The sequence below is a fragment of the Pseudonaja textilis genome, chromosome 14, assembly GCF_049901715.1.
Source record: "Pseudonaja textilis isolate UNSWEBS1 chromosome 14, rPseTex1.2, whole genome shotgun sequence".
Classification (NCBI taxonomy): domain Eukaryota; kingdom Metazoa; phylum Chordata; class Lepidosauria; order Squamata; family Elapidae; genus Pseudonaja; species Pseudonaja textilis.
In genome coordinates this window covers 500,429-515,481 of record NC_142003.1, presented here as the reverse complement: position 1 = coordinate 515,481, position 15,053 = coordinate 500,429, and the positions used below count along the sequence as shown (strand labels likewise).

At 59.3% G+C, this 15,053-nt stretch overlaps 1 protein-coding gene across 1 annotated transcript; it reads right to left on the bottom strand.

Moving 5' to 3' along the window:
* Window positions 1-6,303: 6,303 nt before the first annotated feature.
* On the bottom strand, window positions 6,304-9,321 carry SOCS1 (suppressor of cytokine signaling 1). Its single transcript, XM_026724430.2, has 2 exons — window positions 8,951-9,321; window positions 6,304-7,412 (listed from the first exon to the last, which is right to left on the bottom strand). The coding sequence occupies exons 1-2, from the start codon at window positions 9,191-9,193 to the stop codon at window positions 6,729-6,731; spliced, it is 927 nt and encodes a 308-aa protein (XP_026580215.2). The 5' UTR covers window positions 9,194-9,321; the 3' UTR covers window positions 6,304-6,728.
* Between the last annotated feature and the right edge of the window lie 5,732 nt (window positions 9,322-15,053).

Here is a 15,053-nt window from a genome sequence, read left to right as displayed (position 1 = left end):
GATTAATGTGCATTATTTTTGTTCCTAATTCTGGATCATTGGCTTCCCCACCCCAATAACTTACCCTCTAGTGCCAATAAGAGTGGGGTGGGGGGATAAAGTGTGTCCCATTTATTTTAATACTGCAAGCAGCCCCATTTAGAAGCCGTCTTCAAGGAGAAGACCCCTTAGAGAGCAGGCTACCTGTTCGTGCAATTCGGCAAAGGCCCAATGTGTGTTGCTTCACCAAGAGCTTCAGCTGGTATTGATTAAATCTTGTGGGTGCCCTTGTGTGTGTTAGTCATGCTGCCTTCCCTTCTGATGTCCAGAGGATTAAGAGGGCAGAGTATTTATGAAGAAAACCCACAAGCTCTCCCTGGATTCTGAGTAATCAGCCAGCGTTGCCCTTAAAAAGAAAGAAAGACAGAAGAGAAAGAGTCTCAGAAGGTCCCGGCAGTCGCTTCCTGGCTGGAGAAGCAGAAGCTGCAGCCAACCGGAGGGCGGTTCAGACTGAGGAGGAGGAGGAGGAGGAGGAGGAGGAGACTAGCCTTGACTGGACCATGTCCAAGTCACCCCCAGAATGTCCCCTGGGCCCCTTGGGCCAAGGGGCTGTGCCCAGGAACAAGAGTGGGCACTGCAAAAGGTTCCCCCAAGAAGGGAGAGGCTCTTGGGGGAGCCAGGGTCTCAGGGTCCGGTTTGTATCATGGTGACCGGAACTGGACCCAGTACGTCTCGGGTGGCCTCACCAGTGTGGTGTAAAGCGGTGCTAACCCTTCCCGTGATCCTGATCCTGTCCCTCTGTTGATGCAGCCCAGGATTGTGTTGGCTCTTTGGGCGGCGGCTGCACCCAGCTGGCTCCACCAGGACGCCTGGGTCCCCCTCCCAGTCCGTAAGGTTGAGCCGGCAGCTGCCTACTTCACGTCTAGCCAGGCGGTTTCCCCTGCCCAAGTGCACAGAGGGTGAGTTTCAACAAGGCATCCGAACTTCCCTCTCACCCTTGAACTTTTTGCAGAAGGCAACTCAACCCTCCTTCCCTTTCTGAGATGATGGCAGGCGTCAAGATGACACAGAGAGGGAGAGAGGGGGAGAGGGGGAGAGAGAGGGGGAGGGGAGGGAGAGGATGCCGTCCAGCTCCAACCCTTTGTTTCCTTGCCCCGATGGACGGAATCTGGCCAGGCTCCCACCTTCCAATCTCCTGGATGGACCTTGGACGATTCCAGCTGTGGCTCCCCAGAACCTCCCCCCCCCCGCCGCCCCCCAGCTCCTGACGGTGCAGCCCCTGAGTCCGGGCCTCTCTGGGGAAGCTCTGCACTGCCAGGACTCCCTACGCCCACTGCTTCTCCAGGTGCAGGCTCCTTCCCAGCCAGGCAGGTGAAGGCATCCTTTGTAGCAAGCAGGTGAGGCCGTGGCCCTCTCCCCTAGAGGCAGGGTGCTTCCTCCCCCCACCCCGCACCCCCAGCACCTGCAGGCTGTGCCTTGGCTCAGCTGCGGTTCTGCAGAGCGGGAAGGGGGCCAGCAGCTGCTCCACCCACGCCCCTTCTGAGCCCCTCGGTTGAACAGGGATCCCCCCCTCGTGGTAGGAGGGATTTTAGGGATCCCCCCCCTCGCTGCCTGAAGGTGAGCCAGGGAGGGTCTGCCGCCCTCCCCGCTTTCCAGTCTCTGGCAGGGGCTGAGACCCAGGTGGGGGGGGGCGTTGGTGCCATTGCTGATCAGCCCTCCTGATGGGGAGACACGGCCCGGCTGCTCCGGCTGGCAGGATGTCCTCTCTTCCCCTTTTCTTAATCTGCTGTTGAAGAACAGAAGCGCCTTTGCTCACCGGAACCGGAGCCCGACTTCTTGTAAATGGCCTCCGTCATAACAAGATTACTAACCTCGGAGGTTTCAGCAAGCAGAGGAAACTCGGCCTTCAAGCAAGAGAAGGGAAGCAGCAGCGGAGACCTCCCCCCTTAAGGCAGAGGTGGGGCAGCTGCCGGATGTAAATTTCCCCCCCCCCACACTTCCTCCCCTGCTGCTGGGCCTGCCAGACAGACAGCTGTACCTGTTGAATGCCCCCCACCCCCAAAAGAGCAGCCTTGGAGAGGTGCACAGAAGCCTCCCCGGAGCCAGAGGGGGCTTCCCGGCTTGCTGGCCCTGCAGCGCGGTTTCCACCACTGCTTCAGAGGAGGCAGAGGAGGTTTGGCTGGTTGTGAAGCCCTTCCGGGGAGCCCTTGGCAGCCCCTCCGAGTGCTCGGATCCTTTAACCCAATTTTACATGGAATCCAGGCAGTGCTAAACTTGCCTCTCTGGGCTAGGCGGGGGAAAGACAACCCCGGAAGGCCCCCACCTTTTCCCAGTATCTGTCGACCTGAAGTGCGTGTGCATTTCCAGGATGGTGTGGTTCAGCCGTGGTGGGATATGCATGCACACCAACACACACAGGCAGACACGCAAGCACAACTGCAACATACACATCCCTGGGGTTGCCCCGCAGCCATGGAGCCCCGGGCTCTCTTCCTCTGAGCTCTCTTCGCCTGCTGCTAAAATCTCTTTAAATTTGACTGCCATGGCTGCAAAGGTGAGCCGTCCTGGTGGGAGGCCCGCTCCCTTGCAGTTGTGCTAATAGGCTGCCTTTGGAGGGAGGGAGCACAGCTATTCTGGGTGGTTGCCAGGAAGGAAGTGGCTTCTTTTAATCACCAGGATCAGAATACGCTCCAGCCTCTCTTGTTATTGTCTACCAAGTAAGTTGAGGAGAGGAAGCTGCTCCAGCTGTGAGCCAGGTAACACGAGCAGGCCCCTCCCAGGCACTGCCAGCACAGGCCTCGCCTTACCAGGAGGGCAGGTGTTGGCAGAGGAGTCTCCGTTTGGCTGAGGGGCACCATCAGAGGTGGTATGCCAACAGTGGGTGGCAATGCAGTCCCCCCAGGGCCTCCCAGGGCCCCAGGAAGCTCTGCCTCCCGGGCCTGGCCCTGGGGTTGGCAGCGGGAAGGGAAGAGCCAAAAGGGGCGCTGATGGCATCTTAGTTCAGCAGGATGTTTTGCCTTGTTCCTGCCCCCCGCCCCTTGAAAGACCGAAGCCATTTATAAACATCCGGGGGGACCGAAGACCCTCTGGAGAATGCAACTGGGACGCTGCTGCCTGCTTCCTTCCAGGAGGGCAGCTGCAGTGGCAGGAAAACACCATTTGGCCCTGGGAAAAAATTTTGGTCCTCCCGAGGACTGGTAAATTGCACCCTCTTGCAGTTTGTGTTTTGGCCGGCACTAGAAAGCAAAAAAACCCTCCTGGCCTCTTTCTTCCCAGCATTCCTTTGGGTTGGGAAGAATCAAACTCCTGGTTAAATCGGGATTGGCTTCCGGCTGATTGACGAGGCTTCCACTTGATTCAGCCCTTTAAAATCTGCTCTGAGACCCATCGGGATAAATGGTGGCAGACCAATCCAGCCCCCTGGCAAAGCCCCACCTGGACTCCTTCGAAGGCGGCTCTCCTTCCTGCCCAGGACGAGCCCCCCAGGCTAAATTCCTGGGAAGAGCCAGGAGCCATCGGCTGCCTCCTCAGTTCCAAGGCGAGAGCAGTCGGGGAAAGGTTTGCCTGGCACCCGGGCTATGACAGCATCCCTGCCACTGTCTTCCAGAGACCTCCGGGTACCTTCCCTGCCTGCCCCCCCGTACCCTTGTTGAGTGGCAAATTCAGGAAAGGAGCCCCATTTGGGGTCTTCTGGCGGGGAGGAGAACCTCAAGCATGACTGGCTGGAAGTGGCCAGTGGGGGCAGGTGGGGCCTGCTCCCAGCCCAAAGGAGGCTCGCAGTCTCCTGTGGGGGGTGGGGTGGACACAGAGCGGGGAAAGGTGCGTGGGCATCTCTCGGTGGGCTCACCCCCGCAGGACGCTGCTTTGGGCAGCCTTGGCTAAGGACAGCTCAGCGCAGGCGAGTCCCAGATCACAGCTGACTTGCCTGCTGTGTCTTTGCTTTCGTTTTCTGCAAGGCCAGGCGAGGGAACAGCACGTTCCTTCCTTCCTTCCTCCTTCGATCACCTCACGTCAACCCTGGGTGGCTGCAGACGGGCTTGGCCAGGACCTTCTGGTGATGTCTGGGCTGAGCCAGGATTCAAACTTCCTCAACTGAGAGGAATCTAAGCGGGGGGAGGGGAATCCAGCTGAGCAAGGATGGAGAGAGGACTTGCTTCCAACAATCTGCCACCTGAAGGCAGATTTGGAGAAAGCCACGTCGGGGACTCCGGGAAGCCCAAGCCTTCAGAAGGAGACGGAGAAAGCTTTGCCCTCTCAAATAAACTGGTGCCCAGCTCTGCATGATGCCCCAACGCACAGCTGGGATTTCCGTCTCTTTATTCCCCCCCATTTCTCTTCTTTAAAAACATTGGGGTTGAATTCCCTTTGTTGCTTGACAGAGAGGGAACCAAAGACAGCCTCCGTTGTACACTGAAAAACCCCTGTTGATTCTGGGGAAGCTGACCTGTTGTTCCTGAGAAATTAAAGAGAACAGAATGAGAAGCAAGCAGAAAGAAAGAAAGAAAGAAATCTGGTGCAAGTCAAGGAAATGCACGGGGTTCCTTGGAAACGGCATGCGTTGCTCAGAATAGGGGGAAAGTACAGACACTCCCATTTTTTCACAGTTCCATATAAGTTATCTCCTTATGGCTGCTCTATTATTAGACTTGACTCAGCCTTTCTGTGGAGCCAAGTGGACTTTTTCTGGGGAAAAAGTTCTTAGACGTTTGCTCTGCTTGTCAAGCACAGTTTTGCTAGTTAAACGTATTTTATGTATTTTGTTGTGCACAATTATTCCACCACCACCACCACCACCCGCTGAAAAAAATTTCTTGGAAATAATAGCAAGGAAGGAAGTGGAGCTGAATGAATGCGCTGGGCACCGGCCAAGATTTAGCGGAGCACTGAAACCAACTAGGCGCTGGAGAAGGTGAGCCGAAAGAGCTGAACTTCTGCCTGGGCTCCGGATCTTCTCCCCCGTCCAGTTCTGGGCTGTCCCACGCCCGCCCGCCCTGCTCCTTGTCTCACCTGAGCCCATTGCCCCCAGGGCTGCCACGGGGCAGGGGGACACCTGTGGGCCCTCGCGCGGGGCGGAGGGTTTATTTTACTTCAGCCTCATTTGGGGCTCTTGCTTTTTATTCTCTCCAACTGGAAGAAAATTTGAAAAAAATAAAAATAAACTCAGGACTGCCCGTCAGTAAGCAGAGCTGAGCGTGATGGATGGAGAAGCCACCAAACTGAAGCCCCTGCTGGATCCCCAGTGGTGGGGTGGAGAGGAAGAAAATCCCACCCCCCACCCCCCGAGGATGCTGAAGGGGGCCATCGGTCTAGGGACAAAGGCAGGCTGCCGATTCTTCCGGCCGAGCCCCACCCTCCAGGCCAGGGGACGCAGAGCAGCCTGCTTTCGGCTTCCCAGAGGCCCCCAAGATCCAAGTATGGGAACTTGGAAACAGGCACACGGGTTACCCCACTACTTGGGAGGAAAGGCCCACGATGGGGTGAAGGCAGTGGTGGGATTCACATTTTTTTGCTCCCGGTTCTGTGGGCGTGGCAGGGGACGGAGACTGTGAACTCTCCGGTCAGCGGTGGGATTTGCCAGTTCTCAACTACTCAGAATTTCCGCTACCGGGTCTCCAGAACTGGTCAGAACCTGCTGAAGGCCACCTCTGGGTTAAGGGGGCAGAAAAGCAGTTTTGTAGCCTTTGTGTTTCTGCTTTGGCTGAGACCCAGAGCACACCCCCCACCAGGTGATTTCCGACACCTCAGGAAAAGGAGCAGAGAGAAACCCCAGCGTTGCCCTGCTGGCACCACTGGGCGGGACAGAGAAAACTGTGTGGGTCTCCCCCCCCCCCCTCCTGCAGAAACGCTGCAGCCTGGCTCCCTCTGGGCTTTTACAGCCCTTCCACGCCCCCCAAAGCGAGTCGGGATCTCTGCCAGGCCCCCAGGCTGACTTCCCAGGCCTTGCAGCCCAGGGGACAAGGGGGCTCTTTCCCCACCCACAGCTCCACTGCCCAGGTGCACAGACAGGCTCCCCCAGGCTGGGAGATGGACTGGCACCGACCCATCAGGAGGGGGGGCGCTCAGGAGAAGTGCCTGGAAGGTGCCCAGAAGCCCTTGAGCAGCCCAGGCTCCACTGCAGGAGGGGCCACCACTGGCGGGGCCCAAGTGAGCCTTCAGGGAGGGGCTGCTCCCTGCACTCGGAGGGATGGGCAGAGACCCCTTTGGGTCAGAGCGGGATCCAGCGTGAAGCCCGGGCGGGTGGGGGAGAGCTGAGGGGGGATCCACCCGTCCTCTCTGCTTTTCTCTCACCCATCACCCAGGACACAAAGGCCAGAGAAAGCGGCGTTTTTCTTTCCTTAGAAAAAGAACCTTTATAATAAGGTTTATCATTAACTTTTAGAAAAAATAGATATAAAGTAAAAAAAACGTTTCTGCATGGCAGAAAATGACTGGCAAGGCTCCTGAGGGCCTCAGTTTGTGCAAACAGTTCATCGAGTGTGTAAACATTGGTAGTCAAGTGTTCGCATTCAGTGGAACTGCTACAGAATCGAGATGCGCTCATGATGGCTTGTGTAACAATCCAGCCACGGGGATCCTGCGCCACGTCTTCCCACAGGGACGCGATGCCCAGCGCCACAGGGAGCCTCCACGCCACCTGCGATTTCCCACGGCAGAGACTCCCCGGACTGCACACCCGCAAGGCGCCCCTTCCAGCGCCGCCCTCCTGTTGGTCCTGCTCTCCAGCGCATCCACTGCGTAATGCTCCCCCCTCACAATTTAAAGGGGAAGGACTCCAGGTAAGCCTTCAGGACTGGGTTGAGTGGGATGCGGGGCAAATTCTCCCTCCCGAAAGTCACCACAATCTCTTTGCGGCAGAGGTCCTGCAGCGACCGCAGGCGCTCCTTGTGTAGTGGGGCGACCAGGACCTTCCGGGGCGACTGGACGTAATGTTCCAGCAGTTTGAAGAGGCAGTCAAAGGCCTCTTTGCTGCCCTCCAGGCTGAAGTGACCGGCCTGGAAGAGGACCCGGACGCTGGTGGGCCCCGTGGCCGTCTTAACGCTAACGGTGAAGAAGCAATTCTTTTGCCGGCTGTCGCGGAGAAGGAAGGTCCCTACCAGCTCGCCCTTCAGTTTGTCGTGAGCAGCGCTGACTGACAGCGGGCCCCAGTAGAAGCCGCACTCCTCCAGCAAGGCGCTGGTGCGGGCGATGATGCCAAAGTCCTCCTGTGAGCGGAAGGTGTGGAAGTGGGTGTCCTGTGGGGCTTGCACTGTGCCGTGGGGTGGCCGGACCTGCAGGGCAGCCCGGAGGGAGGGCTGAAGCCGGCCACTCAGCTCCGCTGCAATCCCATTCTCAGGCGTTACGCTGCTGTGTGCTACCATCCTACAAGCGAGGCCCACTGGAGCTGCTGCCCATCGCGGGGGGAGGCAGGGGGCTCCCGCTGTGCTGGGGCTCGCCTGCGAATCAGAGAGAGAGAGAGAAAGAACAGAGGTCACTCAGGATCCATCCACGGCAGGTGGAAGCAGCCCCGCTGGGACCGCAAAGAGAACCAGAGCCGAACCTCTGCCGGGCCAACCCAACTCACGGCTGCTGCTTTTGTGGGGAAACCGGGCGCCCCAGACAAAGCCGCCCCTCTGCCCAGCCGTGGTTTCCCCCTCTGAGCCACAGGAACCGCCAGCTCAGCTTCACGCCTTTTCCATCCGATGCTCCAACCGCCAACCCTCCTCCGCCCAGCTTTTCTCTCCAGGAACAGAGGCAGAGTGGAAGACCAGCCTCCACAGCCAGAGGTTCTGGGCCTCCCCCCCTTTCTGGTTTTAGTTTGAATGGTTACCAGAAGGAGGGAAGCCTCATCCGCCAGAATCTAAGCTCTCTAAGGGATGCATGGCGCAAAGAGGCCTTCCTGGCACAGCAATAGCCCCCCTCTGGAAGCCCACCCTAAAAGAGCACAAGAATTGGTTCAGGCCTAAATCCTCCCAGGTGCACCCCAATGCGCTCTTCTCCTCAGAATGAGGCCATCTTTGTGCCTTGTCCGCTTGCCAAATTCCCGAGTAATCTGAGCCTCCCCTGCTCTGCAGCCCCTCCCCCTCCCCTCCCCTCCCCTCCCCGGGGTCTTCAAGCAAGCTCTCAGATCCGCCTCCATAAAGAGGTGAACCCTGAAAACGTTACTCAGCTGGCATTGCAAAAGGGGCTCCCAGCTTGGGGGGGCAAGAGGAGGTCCTCCCAGGGCAGCACTTAAGGGGCGAGTCACTGGGGAGGCGGGCGGGGGAGGGCAGCAAAGTGTACCTTTCCCCAGCCCTGGAGCTGCCTCCTCCTGCAGCGACTCTCCTGAGAGGGCCCGAGAAGCGGGGAGCCGAGCCCGTCTGGGCCGAGGGAGGCTGGGCTTCTGCCCGGGGCCCTGAGCCTCTCGGGCTTCCCGCGCTCGGGCCTCTCTCAAGACCAGGGCAGCCCTCGAAGCCCCTCTAGTGCGGCGGTCACAGCAGCGCACCGCGGCCCCCTTGGCCCGCAGGCAGGCGTCGCCTTTGAGCGGAGCCACTTCGGGGCCAGGACCAACCAAGGCGCCCGGAGGGGCTTTTACGGGGCCGCCCTTGAACGGCCCGCCCCGGGTGGATGCTCCGGCCAAGGAAGGCCGCACAGGGCAAGGCAGACCCCCCAGCGGCTCGGCCGGACAAGCGGCTCTGCCCCGGCAAGCCAGCCCTTCGGGGGACGCTGGACGGGGAAACTCGACACCCGCCACATCTGCCCGGCACGGGGAGGGAGGGGGCGGGAAAGGCCGACGGAGACGAAGCGCCCTTGTCTGGCCTTGCCAGCGGGGAGGAGACCGGGGGAGGGGGCGCGAAGCAAAGCCGCCCCTCCCAGTCGCTCGACTCCGCCGGGGAGTCCGCCCATCCCCGGAGCGAAGGGGCTGCGCTGCTCGATTCCTGCGGGCCGCGACGGGAGTCCTCACCCGGCCGCGCTGCGTCCCGGAAAGGCTCGGCGACCCCGCAGAGGCTCTTACCGGAGGCGCCTGGGCGTCGGCAGGCTGCCTCCCCGCCCGGAGCTGCGAGGCCGGATGGGGGACGCGGCGGGGCCGCTCAAGGCCGGGCCTCGGCCGCCGCCGCCGCCGCCGCCTTCTCTTCGCCGCCGCCGCCGCCGCAGCTCTCCGGCGAAAGGGACTCCCCGCCGCCGCGGCTCGCCAAGGCTGGGCCCCTCTGACTGCGCGCGCTGCTTGTTCGGGGCGCCGCGGCCGCCGCAGCCGCATCGTCCGCGCCGGGACCGGCCGCTGGTGCTTCTCTGGGGCTGCCGCCGGAGCTCCTGTCGGCGCGGCGCGCAACGCCCGTCTCCTCGGCCGGCCCTCGCCGGGGGCTTTTGAAGGCCTGGCAGGCCCCGCCCCCCCCCCGCCGCCCAGCACTTTCGCTTTCCCTTCTGCCGCGGGGCGGGGGGGGAGGGGGGCCGCCGGGGCCCCTCTGGAGCCGCTGCGACTCCGGGAAAAGGAAAGGGAAAGGGCGACTCTGCGCTGCTTGGCCGGAGCGCGGCGAAGGGACGGGGAGGGGGCTCCTCGCGGGACCCCCTCGCCCGCCCCCTCTGCCTGCACTGGCGTCCCCGCAGTTAAGGCGCCACAGCCACCCCCAGCAGCCCTTCCGGGACCCCTCAGTCCTCGTGCCCGGAGGAGGCTCCGGGTGTGACCCGGGACCAGAACAGCGACGCCCCCACCCCTCCCCGGGGCCATCTTGGCCTGGGAAGCGTTGGCCCATTTCTGGCCCATTGCAGCTGGCAACAGAGGGCAACGCAGCGCGGGACACGCTTGTATTCTGCGACCGTCCCCCTTGGCCTTCCCTCGCCCCACTCTGGGAACAGGCGGAGGGGAGGGGGCAGCCCCCCGCCTGGAGGGAGCCTCCAGGTGCTGGCGGTCGGTGGAGGAAACTGGACAGGAAGGGGGCAATGTGTCTCCATCGGTGGGCCCAAAGTGGCCTGAAGCGTCTACCGCTTCCCACCCACCCCCCCAGCCTTTGCAGCCGCGGAGCCTTTCCAGAGAGGCGCTCTGTTTATTCTAAGCGGAGCTGGATTCTCCTCTCTCGGCTCACTTCTCAGAAAACTCGTGTCCGGCAATCGGCGACTTTCCCTTTCCCTTTCACCGCTGACTTGGCAGCCGGAGTGGAACAAGATGTCCCGGGCTCGGAGGTCGGGACGGGTGGGGAGGCGATCCGGGGCCGCATTGGCTGGACCAGGTGAAGGAGCGACGGTCCCCAAGAACCCAGAAGTGAGACGTTGCACCCGGGACTGCTGGCAACCAACCCTCCAGCCTGGAAAGGCCACTTCCTGCTTCACGCGGAATTCTTCGGAATGCCCGGCTGTTCCAGAGCATTGTCCCACCGCCCGGCGTCGCTTCTGGGAGACCACACATTTGACGAATAAATCAGTACAAACTTCTCGGAGAATAAGTCCCCCCCATTGAAGGTTATCCTGCAGAGGACGCGTCCAGGGGGCCGGCAGCTGATGAGCAGCCCCCTCCCACCATCTCCCAGGGGTCTGGACCAGGGGGCTTCCTGGCTGTCCCTCATTTCCAGCAGAGGGTGGTTTTGGCAATGGCAAGAAACCTTCTCATTAAGAAGGGGGTGGGCTGGGGGGTCTCCAAGTGGTATTTACAGAGAATAGCCCTCCTTCCTCTCTTCACTTTCTCTGGGAGGGGCCCAGCAGAGCAGTGAAATAAAGCAGGAGATCACGGCAGGAGTCCTTCCTGCCCCCCAGTGCTTCCACAACTGGGAACAGAATGGCACTCCTGTTCTGCTCCTCAGTGGATGCCACCTTTGCCCCTTTGGTTCCCCCGGGGCAGCGGATTCAGTCGGTTCTGACCAGTCCTGGAGAACCGGTAGCAGAGATTTTGAGTAGTTCAGAGAACCGGCAGCAAATCCCAGATTTTACAGTCTCCTTTCCCTGCCAGGCCCACAGAACTAGTAGTAAGAAATTCGAATCCCACCACCGCTGCTCCCCCCCCCCCCTCTCTCCCACAAGAGCCTTTCCAGGAAAAAGCCGGGCTTGCACTTCTCCCTGTCCCAGATTCCAAGAAGACCTTTTTCTGGAAGTCCCATGAGAAGCTGATCAGGTTGAGATAACCCCGAGGTTACTTTTGTTTTCCGGGAAAGAGGCTGCAGCTGCTGCTGCTTCCTGAAATCTGCAAGACTTCCAGAGAGCCACTGCGTTTCTTGCCACTCTTAAGCCAGGGATCTTGCTTTCCACAGCTCGCGGGCAAACTGGGCTGAGGCCTGCAACTTTTGACTCCTCTTTTCACACGAGAGTCTTACAGGATCTCCAAATGCTGGATTATTATTGGCAAGGATGCTCAAGCCAGCTTTAACCTAGGTTTTGTGGCTGGTTCAAGTCTTCCTGTGTTGGTTTGCGCAAGCAAAACACTCTATAAGGACAAATTTCTGCCTGAACTGGGTGTTTCTAATGACACACAGATCTGAGCCTCCAACTTTCAAACAACAACAATTTTTAAAAGGAGCTTCAGAAAATTTATCCTCCCTTGAACGGTCCCTGGCTCGGGTTGAACAGGCAGGATCGCAACATGTTTCCAGGCTGGGAAAATCAGCACCTGTTGGATGTCTGACTGGTGGACTAGCTCTGTCTGACTTGCACCAAGGCAGGGACCCAGGTTGCAACACAACCTGCCATGGAGATGTTTTTTTTTTTTAATTTCTTTTAAAAAGGAGCACTCGCTTTTCTTGTGGGAGGCGCTTCAGAAGAAATCTAGACTTTCAGGGTGCTGCGCTTACCAGCATCAAAGTCACTTCTGTTTCCTGAAGGCGCTTTCTGATCCTCCAGAAAGACTGAAACTGCGGTTTCTGTCTTCTTTTCTGAAATGGTTGATTTCAGGGAAACCACGCAGAGATGAAAGTGACAAAGATGAGCTGGACCAGCCCCTGCAGGTCCCAGAATCCCATGGAAGCCCCACCTCCTCCCTGGAGACGGCTCGGCCTGGAGGACCCGCCAGGCTTTCCTTGGAAGAGGCGGGGATCTCTCTCACACAGGAGGGGGCTCCTGGTCACGGCCGAGCCGGGCTGAAGGGGGTGGACATTGCAGTCCAGCCAGGTGGGAAAGATCGAAGAGGAGGGAGGGGCTGGGGGCTCCTTCCAAGGAAAACCTTGGAAACTCCCAAAGCTGAGGAAACCTTTGAGGGGCCTGTTCGGTTGGCGGGGGGGGCTCTGTCCACCCACAAAGCCAAGAAGCCGCCAGGTCATGGTTGCTATGGAGGGGACAGGCTCCTTCTGACCATGGGACCCTCTAGGACAGTGACGGCTGAGCTTTCTGTCATCATGTGCTGAAAGCGCACCCATAATGCAACGCACGTGTGACCATCCTGCCCCCTGCGCATGCACCCGCGACCCCGCCCCATGTGCACACAGATACTTGACAATCAGCTGGCAGTTGGGGCGCATGCAAGCGGATCCGTTCTGGGCGACGGATCTGCGCGCCACTTCCAGCATGTGTGCCATAGGTTCTCCATCACGGCTCTAGGTCAAAGGTCTCCAAACTTGGTAAGTTTAAGGCTTGTGGACTTCAACTCCCAGAATCCCTGAGCTAACGTGACTGGAGGAGGAGGTTTGAAGACCCCCTGCTCTAGGTGAGCATGACTGAGCACCATAGATATACCTCCAGCCATTCAGCACTGCAAAGGAGGTTTCTCTCCCTCCCCCGGAGACCCAGAAGGGGGAGGGGAAAAAGAGAGTCCAGCAGAGATGGACGTCCTTTGGCCACCAACCTCCAGGCGACTCATGGCTCACGCACTCACCCCTGCTACCTGGTAGCAGAAAGCAGGCACCCCCTTGGGGGCAACCCTGCCTAGGCTTAGGGTTCCAGAGAGCAAAATGGACGTCACCAATGGATTTGTAGCACATCGGTGTGCTGAGGAGGTGTGGGCCTTTTGAGCGCACATAGATTGGGGAGGGTTTGTCGCAGAGAAGGAAATGGGAAAGTCGCGACACTCATTTGCTTATTTGTGGCTCTGCTTCTGCAGAAGAGCAGCTGTATATACACAGGAGGCAGAAATTACCAAAGCAGCCGTGGTACCAAGATTACTCAGCTTCCAAAGAAATTCAGGCGTCAAAAGAGGCACCTCTGTATGGTGCTGCCCCCTCCTGGGTGAAGCCTTTGCCAGCGGTTCTCCCTCAGAAACCGAAGGCTGGTTCCTAGGGGCTGGCTGAGAAATGTCTGCCCTTGGCAAGAAGGGCCAGAGGACAGGCTGGACGGTAGGTCAGCTCAGCTCTCCTCTGCCTCTCCTTGTCCTCCAGCCAGCTCTGGGTCCCCATTAGTGGCCTGGCTCCTTCTGCCCGTCAACTGGTTGTGTTCAAGGGTGGAAAGAAAAAGAAAGAAGGAAAAAAAGAAAAGAAAGGAAAGAAAGAGGGAGGGAGGGAGAGAATCCACCCAAGGTAGCCCTATTTGGAACAAAAAACCTTCCCAGGGCAAAGAAGGCAAGTGGGTGGCTGTGGTGTGAATAAATCAGCTTTTAAATGTTTTAAGACATTTTTAGATTTCAGGAAGGAATATGAACCCATTAGACCGTAATGAGATGAAACATGGATTTAATCTTGACTTCAACGCTCACACCAGGCTAAAATTGGACAACTGGCTTTTCTGCCTGTCTCCTCGCAAGCTGGGAAGGCAACCTCAGTTGTGCCTGTGCGAATGCCCTCAACGCCCTCCTTCTGTGCTTTGACTCAGAGACCCCTTGCCCAAAGGGGTCTTTGCCCACAGCTCCCTCCCCAAGCCAGGTGGGGAGCAATGACCCCCAGGTCTCCCCCTTCATACAGTGAAATTCTCCTGAATGAGGACAGCATTTTGAGAGAGGCCTGGATCCCCCCCTCCCCCGCCCGCCTTCCTGGCCAGTGGTTCCTCAGGGGCAGGGAGTGAGAGGCGGCATTCTGGCAAACAGGAAGAGCCACAGTTAATTGCCAGGTTGTTATGATCCTGGTTTACAAGGAAGAAGAGACCCATGAATTAGCTCAGCATCTTAATTGGGATTCAGGGCGGGGGAATCGGCCTCTCTCCCTCCCACTCAAGAGGCCTGCCCGGCAACATCAGGAAGGGAAGCTGTTGAGCCACCTCCAGTCTTTTGGTCCGACAGAGTCACACTGGGGTGCAGGATGGAGGCCAGGGGACGCCCAAGGAAACGTTGGGCTCAGTGTTGACCTGAGGAGAGCCCATTTGGCCGGGATCACCTGGCCATCGCTTAGTCCAGCCTGCTCCTGCCACATGCCGGCAATTGACACGGGCTCCACATAAAAGGGCCGGTCATTCTTGGTCACCCTTAGTGGGCAGCTGGAATGAGGAGAATGAAGGAGGGAGTTGGGGCTACCTGCACCCAGGGCCAAAGTGCCTCTTCCCTTCCACAGAAGAGTTCCTGCATTCCCGCCTGGCTTTCCTGGCAGCTCCTCCAGGCCGAGGAGGAGGGAGCTGGACCTGGGTTTGTTCACCCGAACTGGAACTTTGGAAAAGAAGCTGAGGGCTGCCTTCCCCCTCCCCCAGCTGGGCGAAGCTGCCCGCAGGCCAAGTAAAGGGGGGTGCGGGGAGCGAAGGCTACCCTCCCTAGGCCAGCCCGGGGCCGGTAGAGGAATAAAAAAGGCTGGGCTGAAGCCCCTGCCCAGCTCCAAACAACAACGAGGGAATCTCCTCTCCCTTCTTTTTCAGGAAAGAAAGGAGAACGATTGGCCAACAGCCCGGCTTCCTTGGCTCATCTTTTGGCACCGGCGCCACCTCCCCAGGACCTGCTTTGCAGCGGGCTTCAGCATAGAGCGGGCTGCGTTAATCAGCCGAGCAAAGCGACGAAGACTTTGCCCGGGCCCCCTCCGGCGGCACGGGGCTACTACGAATCCCCTCATTCTGGCCGTGCAGGGCCAACAGTTGGGCGCGGGAGCCGAGCACGGGGGTCACGGGCCGGCGGGAGGGTCCCCGCGGGGTCTGGGGGAGGGAGGCTCCGCCGTGCTGGCCGCTGCCGACAGCTCCGCCCTCCTGCCCGCCCGCCCGCGCGCGCGCGCTTCCCCCCATTGAGAAAAAGGGGAGCGGGAGCCCGGCAAGACACAAAAGTTTCAACGCTCGATCCGCCCGCGCCGATTGGAGGAGCG

Bases quoted from the DNA above. Each gene is read 5' to 3' on its own strand.
- SOCS1 (XM_026724430.2), bottom strand. From the start codon at position 9,193: ATGCGGCTGCGGCGGCCGCGGCGCCCCGAACAAGCAGCGCGCGCAGTC. The intron at 7,413-8,950 runs GTAAGAGCCTCT...TCTGATTCGCAG, and splicing joins CCGACGCCCAGGCGCCTCCG to GCGAGCCCCAGCACAGCGGG.